This window comes from Juglans regia, chromosome 5 (assembly GCF_001411555.2).
Source record: "Juglans regia cultivar Chandler chromosome 5, Walnut 2.0, whole genome shotgun sequence".
NCBI lineage: Eukaryota > Viridiplantae > Streptophyta > Magnoliopsida > Fagales > Juglandaceae > Juglans > Juglans regia.
In genome coordinates this window covers 3,950,386-3,976,081 of record NC_049905.1, presented here as the reverse complement: position 1 = coordinate 3,976,081, position 25,696 = coordinate 3,950,386, and the positions used below count along the sequence as shown (strand labels likewise).

Here is a 25,696-nt window from a genome sequence, read left to right as displayed (position 1 = left end):
CCTGAGTAGCATATTTGCTTATTCTTTATATGGGGTACATACCAGATAAAGACAAGTTGTTCTCTATTTGGGCCGTCAACTTGTGATATTCTTTACAAAATGTTATTATTTATTTTATATTTTATATTTTTTTATGTGAGATATTGTACAAAGAGAACTGCGATACGTTATAGATGTCAAAAAAAAAAAAAAAAAAAGTAAATCTACCGACAAGTTATAAAATCTACCGACAAGATTAAGTGAAGATGCGTTTAAAAGTGTTGAGAGAATTCACGGGGGAAGGGATGGAGGTCTGACGGAGAGATTGAAGGAAGACACGAGCGAATGGGAAGCGTCCACAAGCAAAGAAGCATACACCACACGCCAGCCACACGCCACCACGCGCACTCCCGCACTCATGCCTCGGACTGCCACAGAGTCCCCGTCCTTTTCCACCTACATAACCCACATGCTGCCACCACCATCACCAACCATTCTATTCCAAACTTCTCACCTACCAGTTTTCCAGTCTTCCAGTACCCTCCACCTTCCCTTCTTCATTACTCTCCTTCCACCTCACTTTCCACCCTCTGTAAAATTTATATATCTGTTCTAAGCGACCATGGTCTTGGGCAAATTATTTGCAAAACGACAAGGTGGTGGTAGTGATCACATGGCGTGGAAGAAGACTGGTGTCGGGGAGCTTAGGCCCATGCTTCACTTGCTAATGCCACTCTGCATTCACTGGGTTGCTGAGGAAATGACTGTTTCGGTTCTTGTTGATGTTGTTACTCGCGCCCTTTGTCCGGATGAGTCGACCTGCACCCAAGCTATTTATATTAATGGTCTTCAACAAACGGTAACATAATATCCCTCCTACTAGTCTGTCTCTTGTCTCTGACTCTGTTTTCGGTCTTTTGTCGGTTTTGGGGAATATCAAATAGATGAGTTTGTTCAACTTGGCGTTTTCTTGTCGACCTGGTTTGGTCGTTTTAGGAAAATTATCAAGAAATTATTGACAGTCAAAAAACGGTTGAAATTTTTGTTTGGTTCTTCCTGAAGTCTATTTGCAAACAATGAGTTTTGTTTAAGAAAGGGAAAGTTCTACTTACCCTGTTTCCATTGGATATATGTGGACTTCCTTTTGTTTTGTCTTTTCTGCATTTTCTCTACCCACTTGGTTGCCTGATGTTCTAGTTTAATAATTCGAGGCTTGATCGTGTTCTGCTGTCATAATTCTGGATTTCTTTTGGGTCGATTCGACTCCATTGTTGATCATTCGAGTGAAAGAAACTTTTCTTCCTTTCTTTCTCAATCCTCTGTAAAAGCACAAAGGATTCGGGAGCTTTTGTTAGTTATTACAGAATCTTCTCTCTTATATTTTCCTATTTTTCGAGTAATTTTACTTTTTTTTTTTTTTACAAGAACGAAGTTTATTATTAAAAAATTAATTTTTTTATAAATTTTAAATTTTATTATTTTTTCAATGATTATACGACAGCTATATAGTAACTATATTTTTTCTTATTTTCTTGTATTTTTAGGCTTGTCAAACATTCTCCTTAAAAAAAATTTTTTTTTATTCAAGCTCTTCCTATTCATACAATTTCTATGTACCATATATTTTTTTTTTAATTTTTAATTTTAATTTTTTATCAAATATTTAATATATGAATAAAGAATAAAAAAATTGAATTAATTTTAAAAAGAATTTTAAAAAAATTAAAAAATTAAAAATTTTAAAAAAATATAATATATAGAAGTTGAAAAAGTTGTGTAGTATTGTTCTTAATATAATATATAGAGGTTGAAAAAGTTGTATAGAAAAGAAAATATAAGAACAAAGTTCCAGCATGTTTCACAATAATATTCCTGGAATAAATCATAATCGTGGCAATTTATTCTCTTTGATATTTTAAGGAATTGAAGTGATTTAATATCTTCTCCAAACTGTCAATATCAAGTTTTGCTTTTACTTTATTTTTTTTTTTTAAAAAGTAAAAGAATTAAAAGACATAAATGCTTAAAGAATTAAATGGTAGTGTCTTGAATCAACGCCAATGGATTATAATGCTAACTTTACGCAAAATGCCATAAAATTATCATATCATCCTTCTACTTTCCAGTTGGAAAATATTGCAGAGAAAGCCAATAATGGCCTAGGGAAAGTTCGATAGCCATATATTTTATGAGCAAGTGCGCAGAATGATTCTCCTGGCCTTTACTATATAAATAAGGAAAATGCTTGGGCTCGTTCGTCCCGAGAATTTTTTCGATTCAATTTTTTTTATTTAATGATTAAGAGAATGTTTTCTAATGATGTTGTGAATTGTTTTTTTTTTTTAAATGTTTAAGAATATAAAAAAAATGTATAAAAAAAAAAGGTTCAAATAACCTTATCCGGAGGATTCCTTGGTAGCTGTAGTGCTACCCATAAATAAATCACACATTCATCCAATAAAACGGCTGGACCGGTACAAGAGGACCGATTATTTTAAAGCATGCTAGTTTAGAGTAATCTATCCTATTAACATGTCAATTTAATCAAGCCAAGGGTCATGAAATTGCAAAAATTCCTGATCTATGGTATATACTTGGAAAAATGTCTCTTTTCTAAGAACTCGGTGTTTATCGACAGACCATATCTATCCGATACCTATGGTTGTTCTTTTTGTATTTAACTTTTTACTATGTAGTTGATCGATATACAAGGGTCATGATTGGTAATTAATCAGGATTTAGTATGTCCTTAATATGTTACAAAATATTATTTGGTAGATTATGCATACATATTGCCCCTTGTTTAGTAAGAAAATATAAATTGAATTGATTTTAGCAATTACTATTCTTGTTCCTTGAAAGTGAAGTTTATTGCTACTTTCGTCTTTAAAGTAGGTGACCTAGTGAAGTTATGAAATAGAAAAATTCTTTACATAAGCGTCACACTTCTGCACACTACTTAAAAATATATGAATTTATTTTTTTATCCTTATGTTTCATGAAATATGAAATAGGAAATATAAAATATGAGGATAAAAGAGTAAAATCACATATTTTTTAAGTGGTGTGCAAAGTGTGTGGCTTCTGTATAGCACAACTCTATGAAATATGAGGCAAGAATTAAGGTGTCGTTTGGATTCGAAGATGAGTTGAGATAAGTTAAAATGAGTTGTGAATAGCAGTGAGATGAGTTGTGAATAATAGTGAGATTTATGAGTTAAAGTTGTTGAATAGTGATGAATAATAATAAGATGAGTTGAGATGAATTGAGATGGGCTGTGAATACAAACGAGACCTTCCTCTTTGAATCGCACCCCAATGTGACCAAGTTCTGTACTGTATACTGTACCGATATATTAGAAAGGAAAAGTTGCCAGGCTCACTAGCGAAATTGGATAGCTTCCTCTTTTCTCTGTCTTATGCTAAATCATGTTGGTTTGTTCTTTATATATTGTGGTTTTTGATACTCTCGGGAGACTGGAGGGGGAAGCTGGTGTCCTTCAACCAGTGTTTTGTTCTGAACTGTATTTACAATTGCATAGCTTTATCACAGGCTACATGGTTACCATAACGTGTAATTATTTCTATGTTTTAAATTGGATTTGTTATTATATTTAATTAATGGAGTTTTGCCTATTTTTTGTTTGAAAAAAGTTCTACATCATGTAGATATATAACAGAAGATTCTTTTCATATATATTTTTTTCTAGAAATTAATATTGGAGACATACTTTTGTTGGCAGATTGTTGGAACTTTCAAGATGGTGATACTTCCACTTCTAGGCCAGCTTGCAGATGAGCATGGGCGGAAACCAATGCTCCTTCTTACCATATCTACTTCCATATTTCCCTTTGGTACGTTTCTAGTGAATATTTTTTCATGGCCTGGCATGTTAAAAATACAAAGCTGTTTAAGAACTATTTTAGACTGGTAATAGCCTGTAAGAAACTTCCAGTATGTATGTTAATTAGTTTGTTTCCAAGTCAGGGTGGTTCTCTTCTTTTGAAGATGTTTTTGGTGTTTAAATTTTGGCCCACTTCAATGACAACAATCTGGTCACGTTCTCCATAACATTAATAATTGTGTGAGTGAACTTCGAAGTTTCCAAACAGAGTGATCGCATGGCATGCCATACTCCAATTTCTAGACATGGGTGAAATTGCTGAGGTGTTTCTGGGTGTACGGAAAATGTGCTTGATAAGATGAACCCTTTTGATATCTATATCTAGTGTGCTATGATTAGATATAGAGGGTTCATCAATTATCAAGTTTTGGGGAGATAGCTGATTTTTATCATAGAATGAGAGACGCAGGGATTTGAGCTAATAACTTTACGTATCCATTTGTGAGCAAGGTCTATACGGGGTTATTTTTTATCTCGATGCTACCATTAAATCATTATCTATACTGTCAATATCATTATGGGTGTTCACTTATTTGATTTTACTATGTTCTTGTTTCAGCGTTACTTGCCTGGAATCAGTCTACGGAATTTGTATATGCATACTATGTGCTTCGTACGATTTCGTATATTCTAAGTCAAGGGAGTATTTTCTGCATTGCTGTTGCTTATGCGGTGAGAGTTATTTTTCAGTGACTGAAAATCATGAATGGGGAATATTGGGGTAACATTTTCCCTTCCTTTAGTAGGCAGATGTTGTCGATGACAGTAAGAGGGCTGCAGCTTTTAGTTGGATTACAGGTCTTTGTTCTGCTTCACATGTATTAGGAAATCTACTGGCACGTTTTCTTCCTGAAAAATACATTTTCCCGGTATGTTGGTGCGGTAACATCAATATTAACTATAAGATCTTATTTAGCAATCATTTTCTTCTGTTAATCAGTTTACCAATTAAGCCTTTTGTTTCAGGTTTCCATAGCTCTCTTGATATTTTGTCCAGTTTATATGCAACTCTTTCTGGTTGAGACAGTTAAACTGGCTCCCAAAAGGGATCAAGATTCATCTTGCTTTACAAAGACAATTAATATTTTCCATAAACGATTCAAATCAATGAGAGAGGCAGCCACAATAGTTATAAGCAGGTAATTCTGTCTTTGCAGGAGACAGCTTAAAATGTTCTCACCCTGCTTCATTTGCATTTGATTTATGGAATCTGGTAGGCAGTCTTTTTTATGTCACAAAACAATATATCAGACATTGCCTTTGGCCGTAATAGCTTTATTTTGCTGTTACAGTCCGACACTCAGGGGCATTTCTATTGTTTCCTTCTTCTATGAATTGGGAATGTCTGGCATTACTGGTGTCTTAATGGTATGTTTCCTATTAGCTCTGAAGTCAACTCTGAATGACCTTATTTGAATCATTGTTAATATCACTGAAATTGACACCCATTCATAGTGAAGTTCCGTGAAACTCAGATTTGCTCACAAGGTCATTTCAGAAAGACTCTTTAAGATAAAATTTCCTGGAAAAACCAGCAGTTGGCATATGTAATGCACTAGACCCAAAAGCAAAAAAAAGAGAGACATGGAGAAATAGGGAAAGGAAAATACCCATAGAACAGCATAGCATACCTTGCAGTAGGATCTGTTCGAGAACATGTTCCTGGCGTAGGAGAAGATTTGAGAAGAAATAAAATGAGAAAGGAATAGGAGGAGAAATCAGGAGAGACTTGAAGAAGAAGCAGTAGATCATGAAGAAGTCGGGGGGGAGTTTGAATCAGAGAAGTCATAAATATGGTAGCAATGGTATGCGACCAAATCAACCACACATGTCCTAAACCCACTAAAACACAGGAGGACATCTGTGGGGAAACTTGCTCAGTAAAAGAGAAGCTGTGAAAGTTCCAGACTTTGGATGGAGTACCGAGCAAAAGGCTTTCCAAACTTATGTTATAGCCCAAGATAGTCCTTTAATCTGGCTCATAAGTGTAGTTGTACATTCCAACCAATCCATGCAATTGACTCAATGATTTGATCGTGATGCAAATTATACCTGTGCAGTACTATCTGAAGGCTGCTTTTGGTTTTGAAAAGAATCAATTTTCTGAAATTCTGATGATGGTTGGAATTGGTTCGATTGTGTCTCAGGTACAGTCTACTATGGAGCTTAAATTTTCCTTTCGTTTCCCTTTTTGAAGTATTGTGATTTTTTTTCGCTTATGCCAGATTTCTCTCTAAATCCTCTGCTTGTGTGCTAAAACAATATTCGGTTTTGTGGTTTGCTTCCAGATGTTGGTGCTTCCAGTAATCAATCCATTGGTTGGAGAGAAGGTGATATTGTGCATGGGTTTACTTGCTTCAATAGCTTATGTAAGTCACCTTCTGATGTTTTTTTTTTCAATCCGCCCTACTCAAATACACCCCCCAACAATAAAAAAAAAGAAAAAAGAAAAATGAACACTAACGGTGATTTTTGCTGTGCAGGCATTGTTTGACGGCCTTGCTTGGGCAGCATGGGTATGTACGAACTTGATGAATTTGTTATTTAGTTCTATCCTGAAGGCAAATTTTCTATGAAAAAACTAAGTAGGTGTGCAGGCACTATTTTAGTCTCAATGATTTTGGACGTATCAGTGTGTGTGTGTATACACATTTCCTTACATGATGTATAGTTTATTGACACATAATGTTAGCCATGAAAATATTAAGTTTTGGTACAATTTAAGTTTGAATATATTTTGACACATAGAGTTTCATGTGCATGCAGCAAAACAGGTTGTTTCTTTTTTACAAAGATTCAATGATCAGAACAATGATCAGTGATATTCATCTTTCTTTTAAAGTTCAATTTGTCCTTTAAAAGATTTGAGTCAGTCAACGTGTCCATTACAGCAGAGAAAGCAAAAGATATAACTTCTTAGTTTGGTTCATGAATTTCAACTTTGGATACATTTCACTAGCTAGTAGTAATAATGCAGCACTGCCACAATGCAGGTGCCATACCTCAGTGCCTCATTTAAAGTTGTTGTTGTCCTTGTACGACCTGCTGTAAGTATTGAAAGTCAATTATTTTCATAAAAGTACTTGAAACAATATTTGATTTCCTTTTGTTTTTTCAATTCACCATTCAATTCTAACAGTATTTCCATTTTACTCATCAAAATCTTAATATGCAGACTTATGCTATCATTTCCAAAGCATCAAGTTCAACCAATCAGGTTTGAAACATACCTATGATCCTATTACCTTGCAGTCCATATATATGGGTATATTTCCCATTAATTAGTATTTCCACCAAAAAACATCTTTCATAAATTGGGATAGGCTACTGAATACTTGTAATATGAGTAGTGCTATTTGGTCTAGAAGATGCCGTTTTATACTTTGTTAAACAAGTTTTGAACTCAATCGTAAAAAATGAGACAGACTCCTCAACCTGGTGTTAGTGAAAATCAAATTAAGCATGACTTGTGGGTGAGTTTTGTGTTTATAGTAGGGTATGTAGAAACACTCATTTCTCCCCATAAAAGGCCTTATAGGAGGAGTGAGATAACTGCTTATAAAGCCCAGGATGAGTTTGTTCCTAAGCAATGTGAGACTTCTCAACATGGTACACCTAGAAAATCGATGATTAGTCCCATTTTTTTCCCTTTTTCTTAGTAATTTTTGTCTGATATATCATGAAGTTATTTATTGATTCAAATGCAGTCAACATTTCATTATAAAAACTAATGTACCTTATCCACTGGTGGTAACCCCATTGCTTTGCATCCTCGATTAATGTTTTTACAGGGGAAAGCACAAGGATTTATTGCTGGTGTGGAATCAATAGCAAGTCTGTTATCACCACTTGTAATGAGTCCATTAACTTGTGAGTGGACTAAGTCAAAGTTGCAATCTGAATGTTTTGACCATTTCATGTTTTGCTAACAAAGTTCAATTTCTGTCTCAGCATGGTTCATATCTAAAAGTGCCCCATTCAACTGCAAAGGTTTCAGCCTTGTATGTGCATCCATATGCATGGTGAGCATCTACTCCCGACACCTCCCTCTCTCTCTCTCTCTCTCTCTCACAACTAAACCAACCTTCTAATTTCCTCAGGTTATTGCTTTATGTTATGCTTGCTTGCTTAAACCTGACGAAGCCTCAAACTGCGTTTCGGAGTCGGGGGATGACATTGAAGCTCCACTTCTAGGTGATAGTTAATGATCCATTGATTGTAGGTCTCAAGTAGTTTGTAAATGTTTTTCTTAGCGGAAAATGTAAATATTCTGCGTCCTTGAGTAGATTGATGTTATAATTATGTTAGCGCCACCAAATTTTCAGTCTGCAATTTTCTTAAGAAAGTCTCTCTGTCTCTCTCTCTCTCTCTCTACTACTTTCCTTAATGCGCATCTTTGCACTCCCTCAAGGCATTTATGTTCACTTTTCTTGAGAGAGAGAAAAAAATGCTGTAAAAATAAAATAAAAAAAATTCTATACACCACACTACTATCTAATTTTCTTCTTACTATATAAGATGTGGCATATTTATTACCATTGAATATTATGCCACAAGTGAGAAGAAAATGAGATGGTGGTGTGGTGTATAACATTACTTAATAATTGCTTGTTGGAGCTTTTTTTAAGATGAAATAAGGGGAAAAAAAAAAAGAAGAAGGGCAAAAGAAAAATAGAACACCCATACTGCCATGTTTTCAAATTTAGGAAAAATTATATTTTGATTTTTCCAATTATTACTCAATTTACAAAACTACCACCAAATATGCACTTCTTTTTTATTTATCATCTTTTTAAGAATTGTTTTTGAAGGCAAGTTGTCATCATTCGTTTATCAGAGAAACTTACATCTATGACCGGATCTATGCAGCAATATCTCCATATCAACCATTATCTCATAAACCAATTAATGCATTTGGAGCTCCACTAGTAGTAGTTTGATCTTTACTATTATTGATACTTTCGACAGACAAATGTCTAAGAGATAATACTCTGCCTAAATAGAGACTCAACTTCATCTTTAATAAAAAAATATGACTCAACCTCTACAGAGAAACGCCCAAGAGACGAATTCTTTTTTTTACTAAAACTAAAGAAAACAATAAGAAAAGAAGAAAGATAGATGCGAAAAAGGACAGATTATAGTTTGGATCAACTTCGGTAGACTTCAAAATCTGTGATGGCATGTGAAGGCAACACGTTTATATTTTTTTAGCCACAAAAGTCAGATCTGAAAGATTTGATGGTGGTGATTTCAGTGATCTGGCGTGTGGTGAGAAAATTTGCCAAAAGGGGTGGCACGTGAGAACCATGCACAGTTATGAGCGGCACGTGAGGATCACGCGTTGTGAATTTTACAAAACTGCCACTATCTTCAAAGTGATTTACGACTTGAGAGTCTCCTTGTGTTGCACGTGTCTCTCGAGAATTGCTGAAAAATTGTAAATCTGTTTTTTTAACTTTGAATGAAATAAATTAACTTAAGAAAAGAGAACTACATTGATAGACAAAGTGAGTTAGATGGAGAAATGAGAGAAGGAGAGAGAGAAGGAGGAAGCAACCGATGCCTCATTCTCCTCCGGCGAATATCATATCTAGAGGCTTTTTACGAGAGAAAATTTATCTTTTTCAGAAAGAGTTTTGAATTCGCAAATATTTTTTTTCTCTTAAAGAATTGATTTAATCTTAAGATGGAAAAAAATGTGATATGAATTGATTAGAAATTTTGAATGTTAAAGAGGGAGAAAATTAATTCAATTATTTTTCATGTTTCTAAATTTTTTTAAAGAATATAAGAACAACTACAAAAAAAAAAGAAAGAAGAATAAGATAGTAAATAGTAAATAATTGGTTGAACCCGATATGAACCGACCCGAAGCCAACCTACCCGAATTTAAAGGACTCGAACACCGCCGTGTCGCCATTTACCCGACAAGTTTCGAGCGCCTAGAAGTATCAGAAAGACGGGCAGCGTCTGCGGAGATAAAAAGACAGAATAGCTGATAGCTTTACCATTACCATAACAGCGGCCATGGAAGTTCTCTCCCCCTCAGCAGCAACCATAACGCCTCATATATTGTTATGGATGGAAGAGGTGCTGGAGTGGAAGGATGACAGTCTGGTTAAGGGTGTTGTGGGCAAGGTGCAGTACGAAGGGAGGCTGGCCTGATGTTCATAAGACAGAAGTGGAAGGTCGTTGAGGGTAGTTAGTTGTATGTGAGCAACTAAGCACGATGTCGTATGATGTAAAAGTAGTTTCAGTCTTTAATAGAACGTTGCCGTTTAATGTCTTTTCTTCTTATTAATTGTAAACGTAGTCGTTTCATTTACGGGAATCACAATAAATGTTGCTTAAACACTGTTGTTTTGTTCAAACAAACACTATAAATAGAAGAAGTTGGGGGGAAAAGACCCAATGGATAATTCACTCAGTTGCAGACTTCTCTCTTCCTTCTTCACCTTCATTCTTCTTCTCTTCCTTCAATCTGGAGAGTGACTTCTCGAATAGGTCAAGTTTGGGTCCATTATAGTTGGTATCAGCCATGGCAGAAGGAACGCGTTCGTATGCTCAAATAGTAGATTCAATGAATCACTTACGGCAACAACAAAAACGTCAGCAAAAGCAGAACGAAGATGCGATTTGTTTATTGTTGAAGCAACAAGAGGCGGCGAGATTGGAAAGAGAAACACAAGACAAAAAAATTCAAGAGGTTTTACAACAAATCTCTAAGATTTCTTGTCACGATTCTGAAGATCATGGTAATAGACGTCAAGATAATCAAGATCAACACATGAGGCACATACATGAAGATATGGAGGATGACACAGGGGACGTGAACCAAAGAGAGCTAGTGAACAGAGGCTTTGTCAGGGGTATTAAATTGGATTTTCCTAGATTTCGTGGTGGTAATCCATCACCATGGATCTATCGTGCGAACCAGTACTTCCTGTATCACCAGGTTCCTCCTGGCCAACGTATTTTCATTGCTTCTTTCCACATGGATGATAAAGCCTTGGTCTGATTCCAGGATGCTAGTGAGGCAGGAACCTTTCTTTCTTGGGAGGACTTCATCAAGGCTGTTCAGATCCGTTTTGGATCTACTCCGTATGATGATCCTATGGAGTCACTTACTCGACTCAAGCAGGTTAGTACAGTTAATAATTACAAATATGAGTTTGAGATCCTTTCCAATCGTATTAGAGGCTTGTCTGAGAAAAACAAGTTGAGCTATTTTTTGAGTGGCCTACGAGATGAGATCAGATTACATGTTAGGATGTTGAATCCTTTATCCTTGAATGATGCCTTTGGTTTAGCCAAAATTCAGGAACAGTATGTGGTGAGTATAAGGAGACCTTGGAGAAATTCACTTACTGATTCGAGTAAGTTTAGTCCAGAGTCAAATTTGTTAAAGTCTGGACAAACTCCTTCACTGTTAGGAGCACCACAAGTTTCTCCTTTACCTAGGCTTCCTTATCATAAGGTGTCTGAGTCTCAGATGGTGGAAAGGCATAGAAAAGGCCTTTGCTATTTTTGTGATGATAAATGGCAACCAGGTCATAAATGTGCAAGGCCAAAGTTATTTTTACTAGAAGGTATGGAATTTGGTGAGTCAAGTGGTGAAGAAAATGTTGATGCTACTGGTGAGTTGGTTGTTGAACCTGTGGAAGTTGAAGCTGAGATGGCTTATATTTCATTACAGTCTATGGTAGGTGGAGGAGGACCTAAGACCATAAGACTTATGGCTTGTATTGGCAAGAAGAAGTTGATAATTTTAATTGACACTGGTAGCACACATAATTTTGTGGACACTGTGGCTGCTGCTCGATGTAAATTACATGTACAACTTGGCCAGACTATTAGTGTTTTCTTTGACAGTTTGTCATTGTTTTCTTTGATGACATACTGGTTTACAACATTGACATGTCTTCTCATTTGGATCATCTCTCTACTGTTTTGCAAATCTTACAGCACCATCAACTTTATGCTAAGCAGTCAAAGTGTAAGTTTGCATGTCAGGAGATTGAATATTTGGGCCATCTGATTTCCAAGGAGGGAGTGAGGGCAGATCCAAAAAAATTGGAGTCTATGGTCACTTGGCCAATACCAAAAAATCTAAAGGCATTGAGGGGTTTCTTAGGCTTGACAGGCTACTACAGAAAGTTCATTAGGGGTTATGGTCAGATTGCTGCCCCTTTGACTTCCTTGTTGAAAAAAGATGCATTTGTGTGGACAGATTCTGCTACAAACTCTTTTAATGCATTGAAAGCTGCTGTCACTAGCCCTCCTGTTCTTGCCTTGCCTGACTTCACCAAAGCATTTGTTATTGAGTGTGATGCTTGTGCAACTGGCATAGGAGCAGTTCTGATGCAAGACTAAAGGCCCTTAGCTTTTTTCAGTCAAGCCTTGAAAGGGAAAAACTTAACTCTTTCCACTTATGAGAAAGAACTTCTAGCCTTAGTGCTAGCTGTTAAGAAATGGAGGCCATATCTTTTAGGAAGTGCTTTTGTGATCAAAACTGATCACCATAGCCTTAAATATTTGCTTGAGCAGAAGATTGGCACTGTTGCTCAGCAAAGATGGCTTTCTAAGCTTCTTGGTTATGAATTTTCTATTGAGTATAAGCAAGGGGTGGAGAACAAGGTGGCTGATGCCTTGTCTCGAAAGGATCAGGTGTATGAGTTTGGAGAGTTGGCAGCATTGTCATTTCCCACACCAACATGGCTCTCAGAATTGAAAGAAGCTTATGCTACAGATCAGGACACACAGAAGCTAGTCACTGCATTGCAACTTGACCCTACTTCTCATTCTACATTCAAACTGAGGCATGGTATTTTGTTTAAGAAAGACAGAACTTATGTGCCAGATTCCTTCCCTTTGAAACAACAGATTTTGAACTACTTGCACTCTAGTCCTGCTGCTGGCCATTCTGGCTTCCACAAATGTTTGCATAGAGCAAGACTAGAATTTTATTGGCCTGGTCTCAAACATGATGTTAAGCAGTTCATTCGGGACTGTGACATATGTCAAAGGAACAAGATCCAAAATGTTCTTCCAGCAGGGTTTTTACAACCCTTACCTATTCCTGACCAAATATGGACTGATCTTTGAATGAATTTTGTTGAAGGTTTGCCCATTTCGAAAGGGTATTCTGTCATTATGGTGGTAGTAGACAGATTATCAAAATATGCTCATTTTATGCCTTTAAAGCATCCATTTACAGCTGCTCAAGTGGCCTCACTGTTCTTCAATAATGTTTTTAAGTTACATGGTTTGCCTAAAACCATTGTTTCTGATCCTGGCTCAACATTTACTAGTTCTTTTTGGAGTGAACTTTTCAAGTTGCAGGGAGTTAATCTGTCTTATTCATCAGCTTATCACCCTCAAAGTGATGGCCAAACAGAAGCTGTCAACAAATGTCTTGAACATTTTTTGAGGTCTTTCTCTGGTGACAAACCCAAGCTATGGGTGGATTGGCTCTCATTAGCTGAGTGGTGGTATAATTCCAGCTTTCATACTTCCACAAAGCTGACTCCATTTGAAGCTGTGTATGGGGTCCCTCCAACTAAACTGCAGGCTTATATTCTTGGTTTGACTTCTAATCAGACAGTGGACCAGCTCTTGCAAACTCGAGAACAGATTCTCTTTACACTCAAATCCAATTTGTCCTTGGCTCAAGATAGAATGAAGTTTTATTATGACAAACACAGAATTGACAGGGAATTTTCTGTGGGGGATTTGGTTTATCTTAAACTTCAACCCTATAGACAGCAATCTGTGGCACTCAGAAGAAACCTTAAACTTTCACCTCGATATTTTGGCCCATTTCAGATCACTCATCGAATTGGCAAAGTGGCATATCGTTTATGCTTACCTTCAGATTCACTCATACACCCAGTTTTTCATGTTTCTGTTTTGAAGAAAAAGATTGGGGATCAATTTACACCTATCTCTTCCTTACCTCCTGTGGACTTACAAGGAGAGTTAAGGCCTCAGCCTGAGAAGATCTTGGAGAGGAGAAGTGTCAAGAAAGATAATAGAGCATTGGTGGAAGTCTTGATCCAATGGGAAGGTGCTGGAGTGGAAGATTGCACATGGGAACCTTACTGGCAGCTTCGTCAGCAATTCCCCCACCTTGTGGGCAAGGTGCTTTAAAGGGGGAGGGTGTGTTATGGATGGAAGAGGTGCTGGAGTGGAAGGATGACAGTCTGGTTAAGGGTGTTGTGGGCAAGGTGCAGTACGAAGGGAGGCTGGCCTGATGTTCATAAGACAGAAGTGGAAGGTCGTTGAGGGTAGTTAGTTGTATGTGAGCAACTAAGCACGACGTCGTATGATGTAAAAGTAGTTTCAGTCTTTAATAGAACGTTGCCGTTTAATGTCTTTTCTTCTTATTAATTGTAAACGCAGTCGTTTCATTTACGGGAATCACAATAAGTGTTGCTTAAACACTGTCGTTTTGTTCAAACAGACACTATAAATAGAAGAAGTTGGGGGGAAAAGACCCAACGGATAATTCACTCAGTTGCAGACTTCTCTCTTCCTTCTTCACCTTCATTCTTCTTCTCTTCCTTCAATCTGGAGAGTGACTTCTCGAATAGGTCAAGTTTGGGTCCATTACATATATTCCCAAGAAAAGCCCACAAAAGCCAACCCCAAAATCCCACTGTAAACATCAAATTTCCCAATCCGCCGAACAAAAGAAACCACCTTCATCTCTCTTTTTCTTCTTCTTCTTTCATTTCTTTTATATGTTTCTCTTCCACACCAAGTGCGTCTTTTAACTTCAACTTCAAAGACATTTCTGACTCCCAGTGACAACCACCACTGGATAGTGCTCATGGAGGCTCCTCCACAAGGGGTCAATTCCAAACCAGAAGTTATTAACTATTACGTTAACACCTTAGCAAGAGTATTGGGCAGGTGGGTATGTTTCGTTTTAATTTTCAGATAAAAATGTTTGCTTTTGGTCTGAATTATGCTTTGGTTGTGGTTTGAGCAGTGAGAAGGATGCTCAGATGTGTATATATCATACTTCTTGTGATTCCCCTTCGGCTTTTGCTGTGACATTGACGAGGATACTTCCTGCGAGCTCGCACGTAAGTTTCTGTTCTTTTACGCTTTCTTTTATATGATTCTAGTTTGCAGCAGAATGAATCATCTGGTTGTGCTTCAATTCTGCACTATATTGGTCCTTCAGATTTTATGTTTGGGGAGAAGTTGTGAAAGACGTTTTCATTGCTACTTGTGTGCGGCGAATGTCCTGTTGGTCTACCTGAGGTTTTATCGGTTAGGCCCGACCCGGATTATACAGCTTACTAACAGGAAGTACTCGGTTGTTTCCTGTGGCGAATACCAGTCACTGGCTTGTTCGGATGGACAAGCCGGGGGTTGGAGTTGTTACAAAGGCACAAATGATTGATTATTATGCTCAGGCACTTACCAAGGTGTTGGGGAAGTAAGAAATCAAGATTTGAGTGTGTTTTTTCCTGTTCCATTTTGTTGTAACGTTTCGAACAGAGCATCAATTTGATATTCTTTCTTTGATCACCTTGTTTTTCTTAACTATTGATAGAATCATCTCTTCCCATAATTTTGGATTGCACAAAATCACGAATTTCTTATTTTTAGACATATGTTACAATAGTATCTTTTCCTTATATGTAAATTTCCATAATTAGTTTCATTGTACATTTATATATTTTGTAAAGCAGAATACAAAAATAATATACATAATTATTCAAACACGTCTCCCTTCTCTCTTAACATGGTATCAGGCTAGAACTCGGTCTTGCAACACCATGGCTGAATCCTCCAACCCACCTCTCCCTTCCCTCCCTTCCCCTTACCTCCTTCATCCCTTAGATTCACCAAGCTTAACCCTTGTCAATGGTCTCCTAACTGGCGACAACTTTCCCAAATGGAAAAAAGCCATGACCCTAGCCCTCAATGCCAAAAACAAACTTAGTTTTGTTAATGGCACTCTCAAACCTCCTGAACCTAACACACCCGAATACACCCAATGGAACCAAACGAAGGATATGGTTCTTACCTGGATCCTCAATTCTATTAGCCCCTCTCTTGCCAATTCTCTTGAATATCATACCAACCCACATGATGTTTGGGTTGATCTTTCCTCTCGATTTTGTCATGGCAATAATGCTAGAATTTACCAACTCAAACGGACCCTCTCTTCCCTACACCAAACCACAAATTCCGTTCATGATTACTACAATCAAATCAAACAAATTTGGGATGAACTCGGTCATCTCCAACAAAGCACTGACCTCAAAGCTTTACAGCAGCAAGCCAATGATGAACAGGTGTTCCAGTTCCTCCTCGGTTTCAATGATTCCTTTGCCTCCCTCCACACTCAAATCTTAGCCATGGATCCACTCCCACCCATAAGCAAAGTCTTCTCTATTTTGTTTCAAGAAGAGCAACAAAGGCTGCTCAACATTCGACCATCTTCATCGGAAACCATGGCCATGGCAGTCCGATCTGGTGGGCACCCAAAACCCCCCTTCAAGTGCACGACTTGCGACAAAGATGGACATACCCGAGATCGTTGTTGGACCCTTGTGGGTTATCCCCCTGGCTGCAACCCGCGACCCAAGACCCAGCCATCGATTCTCGGCCAGCCCCCGTCCAATGTCAACCAGACGACTGCTGCTCCGTCGGCTTCAAGTTCGGTCCCTGGCTTGTCACCGGAACTCTACTAGAAACTTCTTGGCTTGCTCGCGCCATCTTCCTCTCTGATTGAGTCCTTTGTCAACTTCATTGGTAATCTCTTCTCCCCTCACCTTGATTTTCCTCTCAATCGGCGCCTCCATTGGGTGGTAGATAGTGGCGAGAGCCACTATATCTGCCACCACAAGGAAGCTTTCACCGATCTTCAGCCCCTTGCTTATGGATACACTTTAGGCATATGTTACAATAGTATCTTTTCCTTATATATAAATTTCCATAATTAGTTTCATTGTACATTTATATATTTTGTAAAGCAGAATACAAAAATAATATACAGAATTATTCAAACGCGTCTCCCTTCTCTCTTAACATGGTATCAAGCTAGAACTCGGTCTTGCAACGCCATGGCTGAATCCTCCAACCCACCTCTCCCTTCCCTCACTTTCCCTTATCTCATTCATCCCTCAGATTCACCAAACTTAACCCTTGTCAATGGTCTCCTAACTGGCGACAACTATCCCAAATGGCAAAAAGCCATGACCTGAGCCCTCAATGCCAAAAACAAACTTAGTTTTGTTGATGACACTCTCAAACCTCCTGAACCTAACACACCCGAATACACCCAATGGAACCAAACGAAGGATATAGTTCTTACCTGGATCCTCAATTCTATTAGCCCCTCTCCTACCAATTCTCTTGAATATCATACCAACCCACGTGATGTTTGGGTTGATCTTTCCTCTCGATTTTGTCATGGCAATAATGCCAGAATTTACCAACTCAAACGGACCCTCTCTTCCCAACACCAAACCACAAATTCCGTTCATGATTACTATAATCAAATCAAACAAATTTGGGATGAACTCGATCATCTCCAACAAAGCACTAACCTCAAAGCTTTACAGCAGCAAGTCAATGATGAACAGGTGTTCCAGTTCCTCCTCGGTTTCAATGATTCCTTCGCCTCCCTCTGCACTTAAATTTGAGAAGGATGCTGAAATGTGTATATATCACGTTTCTTGGTGGTCAAACTTTGGGTTCTGTTGTGTGCTTGATGATGAAAGTGCAAGGGAACTAGCTTGTTGGTATTTTCATTTAATTTACTTTTTTACCACAATTTCCATTGTGATGCATTTCGAAGGTTGAGGACAGATGCTTCCAAATGTGCAGGTATACCAGGTGTATTATTTGTACTGTCAGATAAAAATTTTGAGTCAGAGAATAAGGATTACGGAGGTTTGTCCCCTTGTGTGGTAAAAATACATCCACTTCCATGTAATATCTATTTCTGATTGTTATTTCAATGCAATATCATATCCTCTATGTATTTACTAGCTTTGAACTTCATTTATCTGTTTAAGCGTAGTTGTATATGGTGATATCTTGATCTTTAAGATATATTAAATAAAGAAAATGCTATTTATACTTATAATTTTACTTACTGATATGTCAACTACTAAAAATGGTGAAAATTTAACGTGAATGTTATATGTACGTCATTCTCTACCCTCTCTCACCACAAAATAAAAAACTCTAGATCCGATTTTCACCGAGGCCTCGGCTTCCTCCTCCTTCTCCCTCTCCTTCCCTCATTTCTTATTTTATTTTCTTCCACAAAAGGGGTTTCGGTTCTGGGAATCTAGTGGGAGGAAGAAAGGGTTGGCTTGATGGGGCGTGGTGGAGCACGAAGGCAAAAGCGGCAGTCCACAGTGATGGGCGAATTTGAACAGATTCAAGGGGATCTACAACTAGGAAAATTAAAGGATGGCAGATCTGACATGACAGAGGGTGGACGAGGGGATTCTCGCGGCAGAGGATGATGGTGCACGGTGGAGCATGAAACATCTCATCTCATCTCACCTCATCATTACAACTTTCCCAAATCTCCACACAAAATAAAATAAACAATTCAACTTTTTCAAATCCTAAAATAAAAATAATATTAAAAAATATATTCTAACAATATTTTATTCAACTTTCTAACTTTAATCTCAACTCATCTCATCTCTGAAAATAAACGAGCCAGTTTTAGCCCACGGGTTGGGGTGAAATCATGGGAGGAGGAGGTCAGGAATGGGAAGGGGAAGGCAAGGGGGTCGTCGAACGGCCACTGAAACACAACCAAGAGTGGTGGATGGCAGCAGCGTGCAGCACCGCTAGGGAAAACTTTCCTAAGAGCTAAGGAAAAGAAGATCGGAAGGAGAGGAAGCCGTGAAACATTATTTTAAGAGGAGGAGAGGGTGTTTTTGGGATGGTTTCGAAGAGGGAGAGGTTTGGCAAATACATAGGCCGAGAGACCTACCCATTACAAAACCCATCTTCGACGGCGATAGGGCACACCAGGCGGTGTGCAGACCACAGAGGGGTTCGCGGTGTCGAGAAATGTGTGTGTGATAGGGATGACAGACGGTGCGCACATGGCCGAAAGAAGCCATGCGCAGCGTGTGATGAACTCGGCTCTCGAAAGGAGTTATGTGGCGCTAGGGAAAGTGTAGGGGGTTCTAGGCTTTTCTCTCCTTTGGTCAAAACGCACAGCATAGGACAAAAGGGGCTAGGCCGGAAATGGAAAACCCACACAAAACACTACCCACAATCCACTACACAACAAAGGCCGAACCAAAATTAAAAATATAAGGTTAAAAAAAAAGATAAATAAGGAAAGTAAAATACACATCAACCATATCAATAATAAAATAAAATAACACAATCAATAATAATAAAAATAAATAAAAATATGTAAAACTAGGGATCTCACAATTAATTATTGATGAACGATAATATATAGGTCGAACACAATTAATCACAATATATGGAAGATAAATTGAAAAGCCATCCATTATAGGTCCAACAAATGGGAACAAATCTTCAGTTTTGGTTGATATGCCAATAATTCTTGCAACAAATACAAATGATGATCTCCTACTGTGCATGCAAGCACCATAATTACACAATAGATCGATTATATTAATTTACTTTTTCTTTTCTTGTCGAAGATGCTTGGTCCATAAGTTGAAATGATCATGGCTTTAAGAATTGGGAATTGAATCCATACAAAGATGGTAACCGGAACACTAACCAAACAAATGAGAGGAATTACAATATGTAATTGCTCATGTTGGGTTATTAAAAGAGCACTAGAAAAGGTTATCATCATGGTCGCAATAGAGCAAAAGAGGGTCAAAAGGCCTATTATTATCTGTCTGGGCAAATACTCAAGAAAATCTTCTTCTGCATAACGTGATGTGAGTATTCCCAAAAACATCAAGACCGAAGTTGAGGAAGAAAAAAGTGACAATGCATCGGATATTATAAAGAGCATAAGCAATCTTGGGTCGTTGTTACCATCTTGAGGCTGCCTAAAAGCTACAGCGAACATGGAGGTAATAATCAGAGCACCCACCACTGTACATGACAATGCTGTGCCCTTCATCCATTTCTCTCCCTTTTTCTTCATGTCTATATGATTCTTTGTAAACAATTGTCGAGCAGTTAAACGATCTAATTTGTTGGTAGTTTCCTTAAATTGGGGATAGACAATTCTCTCTACCTCCTGCATTTGTTAGAAATAAGTTGTTAGATCAAGAATGCTACCAAAACTATTTACTTGGAGAGTAATGCTAGAGATAATGATGGGCTATGCAAGCGCTGTATGGCATCCTTTTTTAAAAAAAAAATGAGATTTATTATTAAAAAAATAATTTTTTTATGTGAGTCATATATTTACTCACTTTTTTCGAAAGAAGTGCATGGTGCTTGCACATTCAATAACTGCAAAGATTTTTTCTCTTACTTTGGATATGTAGCATTATAAAGACTAAAACTTCAACATTACACAAAAGAAATAGTAAATATAATAAGGTCAATATTGCTTCCAAATTATGATTAATCTACCGCAGCCTAGTCCATGTTAAAATCGTCAGCTCCATTAATATTGAATATTAAGATAAAAAAAAGGTCTCACAATCTATTATTTCATGCTCTTTACGTGTTATAATATTGTTTAAGAACCGAAATGCCAACATGACTGTCCCAATTTGGAAGAAGAAGAACCGGACTGCAACTGGATGTTGCATTGGAAGACTTATGACTAATTATATTTCAACTGCATGTAATAGGTGTTCAATGTGGCATTAATGGTGTTTCTTTCTCATGGAACGCTTGCATGGGAATGGATGGAGGGCGATAGGAGGGAGGGAGGAAGAAAGGAAGAGAGAGAGAGAGAGAGAGAGAGAGAGAGAGATAGAGAGATGACCTTGAACCACTGTAACTCTCTTTGCATTTGAAAAGCTGTCCCTTGGATTTGATTAACCCTAGTGGATTCTTGATCTATCATCCCTGCCATATGTAATATGCTATTTCTATCGACATCTTGTAAACATGTAAAATAGGTCTTCATCGTATCTAGCCCGTATAGAATGCTAAAGATTTTCTCATGACGATGCAAGACACTCAGCATAAATATATTGTTCCCTTTGATGTCGTCTCGGATCCAAAGAAGTTGTGGATCCGCTTCAAGCATCTTAGAAACTAATACAAAATTCCCATTCTCTGCGGCCTTGAGAATGGCACCATTAACTTGGCCCTTCTTACGTTGTTGAGTATTGGATTCTGATATCACACTACACATTTGAGAAATTAGTTCGTTGTACTGAACATGGATCTTCTTCATTTCCATCAACTGCGTGATTCCTTCGACAATTATCGAGACATTTTCAATTAGCTAGTTAAGTACTAGATCATGAATTATAAATAATTAATAATAAAAAATTTTAAAAAATCAGTCAATGATTTTGATGGAGTGTAGAGGGTATACCACATAAGTTAAGGACTCCTGAAACTATATAGCGAAACGTTGCTGACAGTACTGCAAAGAAAAAAACAAATTAAGCTATAAGCAAAATATTTCTTGGTCATCATATAAAGCTACACCGATAACAAATAAGATTTTGTCTAAATAATTAATAGTTATTTGTCTTTAAATTCATTTATATAAGATTGTAAATACCATAAATTGTGCTTTATATTTATAGGAGAAAATACACAAACTTCCACCCAATTTACAATCACACTCCTCAAAGTATCAATTTTGACAATAATTCCGAATTTAGTAATAGAGATCATTATCACAAAATTAAGAAAAACTGGAAAGTAAGCCAAGGCAAAATTAGCATACCTGATCTGTTATTTTGATCTTCGTGAATATTGCTTTGGCGTTGCTCTCTGTTTGAAACGTTCAAACGAGTCTCACTGATCGGAGCTGGAGCCGATGACGGAGTGCGCATACCTTTTTAGCAAGAAAAAGTTAACAAATCTATTAATTAACAACATTGTAAAACTTTTAATATATATTATAGGTTTTGAATAATCAAATAATCCTATCAAATAAAAATAATAAATTTCAAATAATTAATATTTGCTCGAATAAATATCTTTTAAGATAAAATTATTTATTTTAAAAAATAATGAAAAGTATTTTATGTTTCTTAAGTTTTGAGTTTTTTTAGTATTTTTTTTTTAAATCTTTGAATTTTTCAAAAATTATTTTTAAATTTCTAATGTTTTATCAAGGGTATCTGCCAATTTTTTATGGAGGGGCCGGGGGAGGTTGCTAATTTTTCATAATTTGAGGGAACAAATATTGTTAGAATTGATAATTTTGGGGGTGATTGGAAATTAATTTTGTGATAGTTTGAGGGGCTTTATATATATTTATCCCAATTTTTTAATAAACACAACCCAAATTTGCAGTAGAATATTATTTTAGGTATTCTCATGGATCTTGATTTCTTTTTTAATTACTAATTAGAAAAAGTAATCCAATATATATTATTGGTGGTGTTTTTTTAAAAGGCCATTAATATTGAATAATATTACAAAATGTACAATATAAAGCAAGAGAATTAAAGGAGAGAGTGGTAATATTACAGTTGTAGATGCATTTTTTCCAAAATCCAAGCTCATTTTCACTTGAGAAGGATTGACGCACATTGGCCAATGCATAGATGGGAGACTCTTTGCCGATGTGTGCTTCAAACGGGCCGGATCCTTCGTTCATAACACGGATTTCGTAGCTGCCAGTAGTCAGTGCCGCACGTGGGCAGCGTTGGATTAATCCCAAAGCAATGTCTATTTTGTCGTTCGTATACGTACCAGGTGTATCATGTATATAACATAGAAATGGTCAAAGAAGAATTATTATAGTACAATATTACTATGTTTCATAATTTGTACCACTATCCATAAAAAATAATAATAATAATAATAATTTAAATCACTCACCCTATTCCTTTTAACTATAATGTGGTGCCACATGCCATGTTAAAAACACAGATATAAAAATATAGAGACAATTTAAAATTTTAGTCTTTATTTTTTGAATTTTTATCAGATGTTATTTTATTTTGAATATATATTTTTAAAAATATTTTTAAAAGGTCACGTAGCGTCACATTATAGTATCACGTCAATATGACAAAATGAGTAATATAAATTAGAGGCATAGTAACATTTTCCATTATTATATTTATATTACCAAGATTTCAAATGAAATATATGGCAAGAAAATAACAGCATGCAATTAATGGGTTTGAAGTTTTAAATTTACACATAAAATATTGTAAGTCGTATAAAAAAAAGTTTTTTTTATATATAATTATTTTTGCATATTTTTTGTGCATGTGACTAGCCATAGAAGTTATTTTATATTAAAAAAAAGTGACGCAACCAATCACATTGAGGTGAAATGTGCAAAAAGTATATAAAAGTGACTGTATTTAAAACTTTTGTGAAAAATAAAGTCTATATATTGAGGTGGCATAATGTAATGAGTGAATTTTAATTTACAATAAAAAATAGTTTTACAATCTAATAGATCACATTAAACTACAACATAAAGACATAATTTCTTGTATAAGATTTCATCAAGCATTTCTATTACCAGATAGTAAAACACGAGTTCTTACCCAAAGCTCCGATGTAGATAGCATTGTTAATAAGCGTAGCAGTATTGGTGTATTGAATCTCCTGATCATTATCCTGTGGAATCATATCTTCTTCACGAGTAAGATTATACAAACGGCGCGCCATTTCTCTTTGCCGGAATTCAATAGCCCAAGCAACCGGAAGCCTATTACGTTTGGAATCTCTAATACTGATCAAGTCAGGGTACTTTTGAAGCATGCACTCAGCCATTCGACATTTCCCAAGCACGGCAGCCGAGATTAGAGCTGTGAAACCGTCACAATCATGCATTGCCAAGCCCTCATTGGAAATTTTATTCACCAACTCCTCCACTATATGCTCATGTCCATATAAAACAGCAATGTGAAGAGCCGTTTGGTTTTTATCTGTGAATCTGTTATTCAAAATTGTCTCAGGTAGAGACTCGAGAATGCGTTTTGTCTCTTCCAAATTACCGACTCGCACAACTTTGTACAAGTTCTCAAATAACTGATCATGTTCATCCCGATGTGGGGGACGCATGGTACTACTCTCCTCCGACGTAGCTGCCACTTCTTCTTTATTTTCTCCCCGATATATTTTAAAATTTCAAGGATTAAAAATATATATGCACAAGGAACGTACGTACGTCAGAAATATTATATATATATATAGTACCAAGTGAAGGCAACTCATGAACTCAGATATGATCTGCATGCCTAAAATTAACGTTTTTATAGCATTATATTAATATAGGATTCAAACTTCAAGTAGGAAAAAAAAAAAAAAAAAAAACAAATTATACAAGTATTGCACTATTTAATTCCTATTCTTCTCATTTTTTTTTTGTTTCGAGAAAGCAACATTTCTTTAAATTAATATGAGAAATATAAAATTAGCTAGGGATGTGGGATTCAATAACTACGTACCTCGTTACAATAAATGCAATGAATAAAAATACAATAAAATGACAATACTATGATCACAATTAATATGGTCTACGTGATCTCAATTCCTAACTATATACATAGCTAATTGACGAAAACGATTAAAGGAATGTCACTAAATTAGTTGATTTTTCTTAAAAATAATTTTAATTTAGCAAGCTTTTCATGATCTAATAACGGTTATAACCACTTCCTTTTTCCGCCATATATATGCCTTTTCTAATAAAGCATGGAGTACTTAATTTAAAGGTATTTATATATGAATATGACTTTCTCTTGTTCAATTTTGGGAAAAGATTTTTGCAATTTTAGGGCGTTCTTTTAAATGGTGAACTCCACTATATTTTAAAGACAATACTATCCGGAACTAACACATCCTAAAACTGTATCTAATACTAGTCTTCTTTTTTACCTCACAAGATGTTATTCTTATAATAAATTTATTATAAGAATAAGATGATCTTATGCACTTGCACCCGACAACCCGAGAATTTTACTGTTGCACTCCATAATGGATCCTTAAGGTCACATGTGTGTCTTAATAAAAAAGGAAAAACAAATCATATCACTGTCAAAATATAGACAATTATGTTATTTAACACTAACTGTGCTATCATTATAATATAGATAATTTCACTTATATACTGTTGGTATTCTTTAGTTTATATAAATATAGGTTTTCATTTGAAAAAAAATATCATTAGAATATGTGCATCAGATGGTTCGGGATGCATCATAAGAACATTATTCTAATTCCCCAATCTTTAAATTACGAATTTTAATGGTAAGAACTGACTGGACTTCTATTATATACAAGAAGTCAAAAGGAAGCAGTATAAAGATGTCTTAATATTTACTCCTACAAGCAAATTTTGACAAGCAAAGCCAAACCTAGACAGGATCACTAGTGAGGTGCTGATTTAACATGAATATGACATGTTAGTCCCAAAAGAATGACAATAGAGACTCCCTTTATTTATTTACGAAGTCTAGTTCCAGCCAACACAATTAATATTGGACCCAGTATCCATACACAACCATATGGCACTTAGTACCAATGCAAGACCGTCATAATACACTTCCCAAATGTACTACTTAAATCAATGCTTTCACAGTCCAGATTATCCAAGAAGCTTGACATATGAAAATGACAAATTATATAGGCTTTTATTTCAATCATTTGAATTAAGAAAAAAAAGAGTGTTCTAAGTCTTACAAATTTTCGAGGCTTTTAGGAAGTGG

At 36.3% G+C, this 25,696-nt stretch overlaps 2 protein-coding genes across 3 annotated transcripts; one reads left to right on the top strand and one right to left on the bottom strand.

Annotated features, from left to right (window-relative positions):
- Positions 1–301: 301 nt before the first annotated feature.
- LOC108992481 (hippocampus abundant transcript-like protein 1) lies at positions 302–8,186 on the top strand. 2 transcript variants are annotated; one of them, XM_018967065.2, is made up of 14 exons: positions 302–838; positions 3,723–3,834; positions 4,444–4,556; positions 4,631–4,753; positions 4,851–5,023; positions 5,177–5,252; positions 5,945–6,031; positions 6,173–6,253; positions 6,368–6,400; positions 6,878–6,931; positions 7,060–7,101; positions 7,676–7,754; positions 7,836–7,906; positions 7,985–8,186. In XM_018967065.2, the coding sequence occupies exons 1-14, from the start codon at positions 602–604 to the stop codon at positions 8,087–8,089; spliced, it is 1,386 nt and encodes a 461-aa protein (XP_018822610.2). In that variant the 5' UTR covers positions 302–601; the 3' UTR covers positions 8,090–8,186. The 2 variants fall into 2 exon arrangements, with proteins under 2 accessions (XP_018822610.2, XP_018822611.1); XM_018967066.2 differs by lacking the exon at positions 302–838 and adding an exon at positions 3,387–3,553.
- An 8,882-nt stretch (positions 8,187–17,068) lies between these two features.
- LOC118348406 lies at positions 17,069–24,050 on the bottom strand. Its single transcript, XM_035690006.1, has 7 exons — positions 23,531–24,050; positions 21,742–21,852; positions 21,382–21,432; positions 20,821–21,257; positions 19,781–20,118; positions 17,681–17,761; positions 17,069–17,465 (listed from the first exon to the last, which is right to left on the bottom strand). Exons 1-7 carry the CDS (start codon positions 24,048–24,050, stop codon positions 17,069–17,071), a joined length of 1,935 nt encoding a protein of 644 aa, XP_035545899.1.
- Between the last annotated feature and the right edge of the window lie 1,646 nt (positions 24,051–25,696).

Coding starts and splice junctions, on each gene's coding strand:
- LOC118348406 (XM_035690006.1), bottom strand. CDS start 24,050: ATGCGTCCCCCACATCGGGATGAACATGATCAGTTATTTGAGAACTTG. Junction 21,853..23,530: donor TATCTACATCGGAGCTTTGG/GTAAGAACTCGT, acceptor CTTGCTAAAAAG/GTATGCGCACTCCGTCATCG. Junction 17,466..17,680: donor GCATCACAATGGAAATTGTG/GTAAAAAAGTAA, acceptor GCTGCTGTAAAG/CTTTGAGGTTAGTGCTTTGT.
- LOC108992481 (XM_018967065.2), top strand. CDS start 602: ATGGTCTTGGGCAAATTATTTGCAAAACGACAAGGTGGTGGTAGTGAT. Junction 839..3,722: donor TTAATGGTCTTCAACAAACG/GTAACATAATAT, acceptor TTTTGTTGGCAG/ATTGTTGGAACTTTCAAGAT. Junction 6,932..7,059: donor TTGTCCTTGTACGACCTGCT/GTAAGTATTGAA, acceptor CTTAATATGCAG/ACTTATGCTATCATTTCCAA.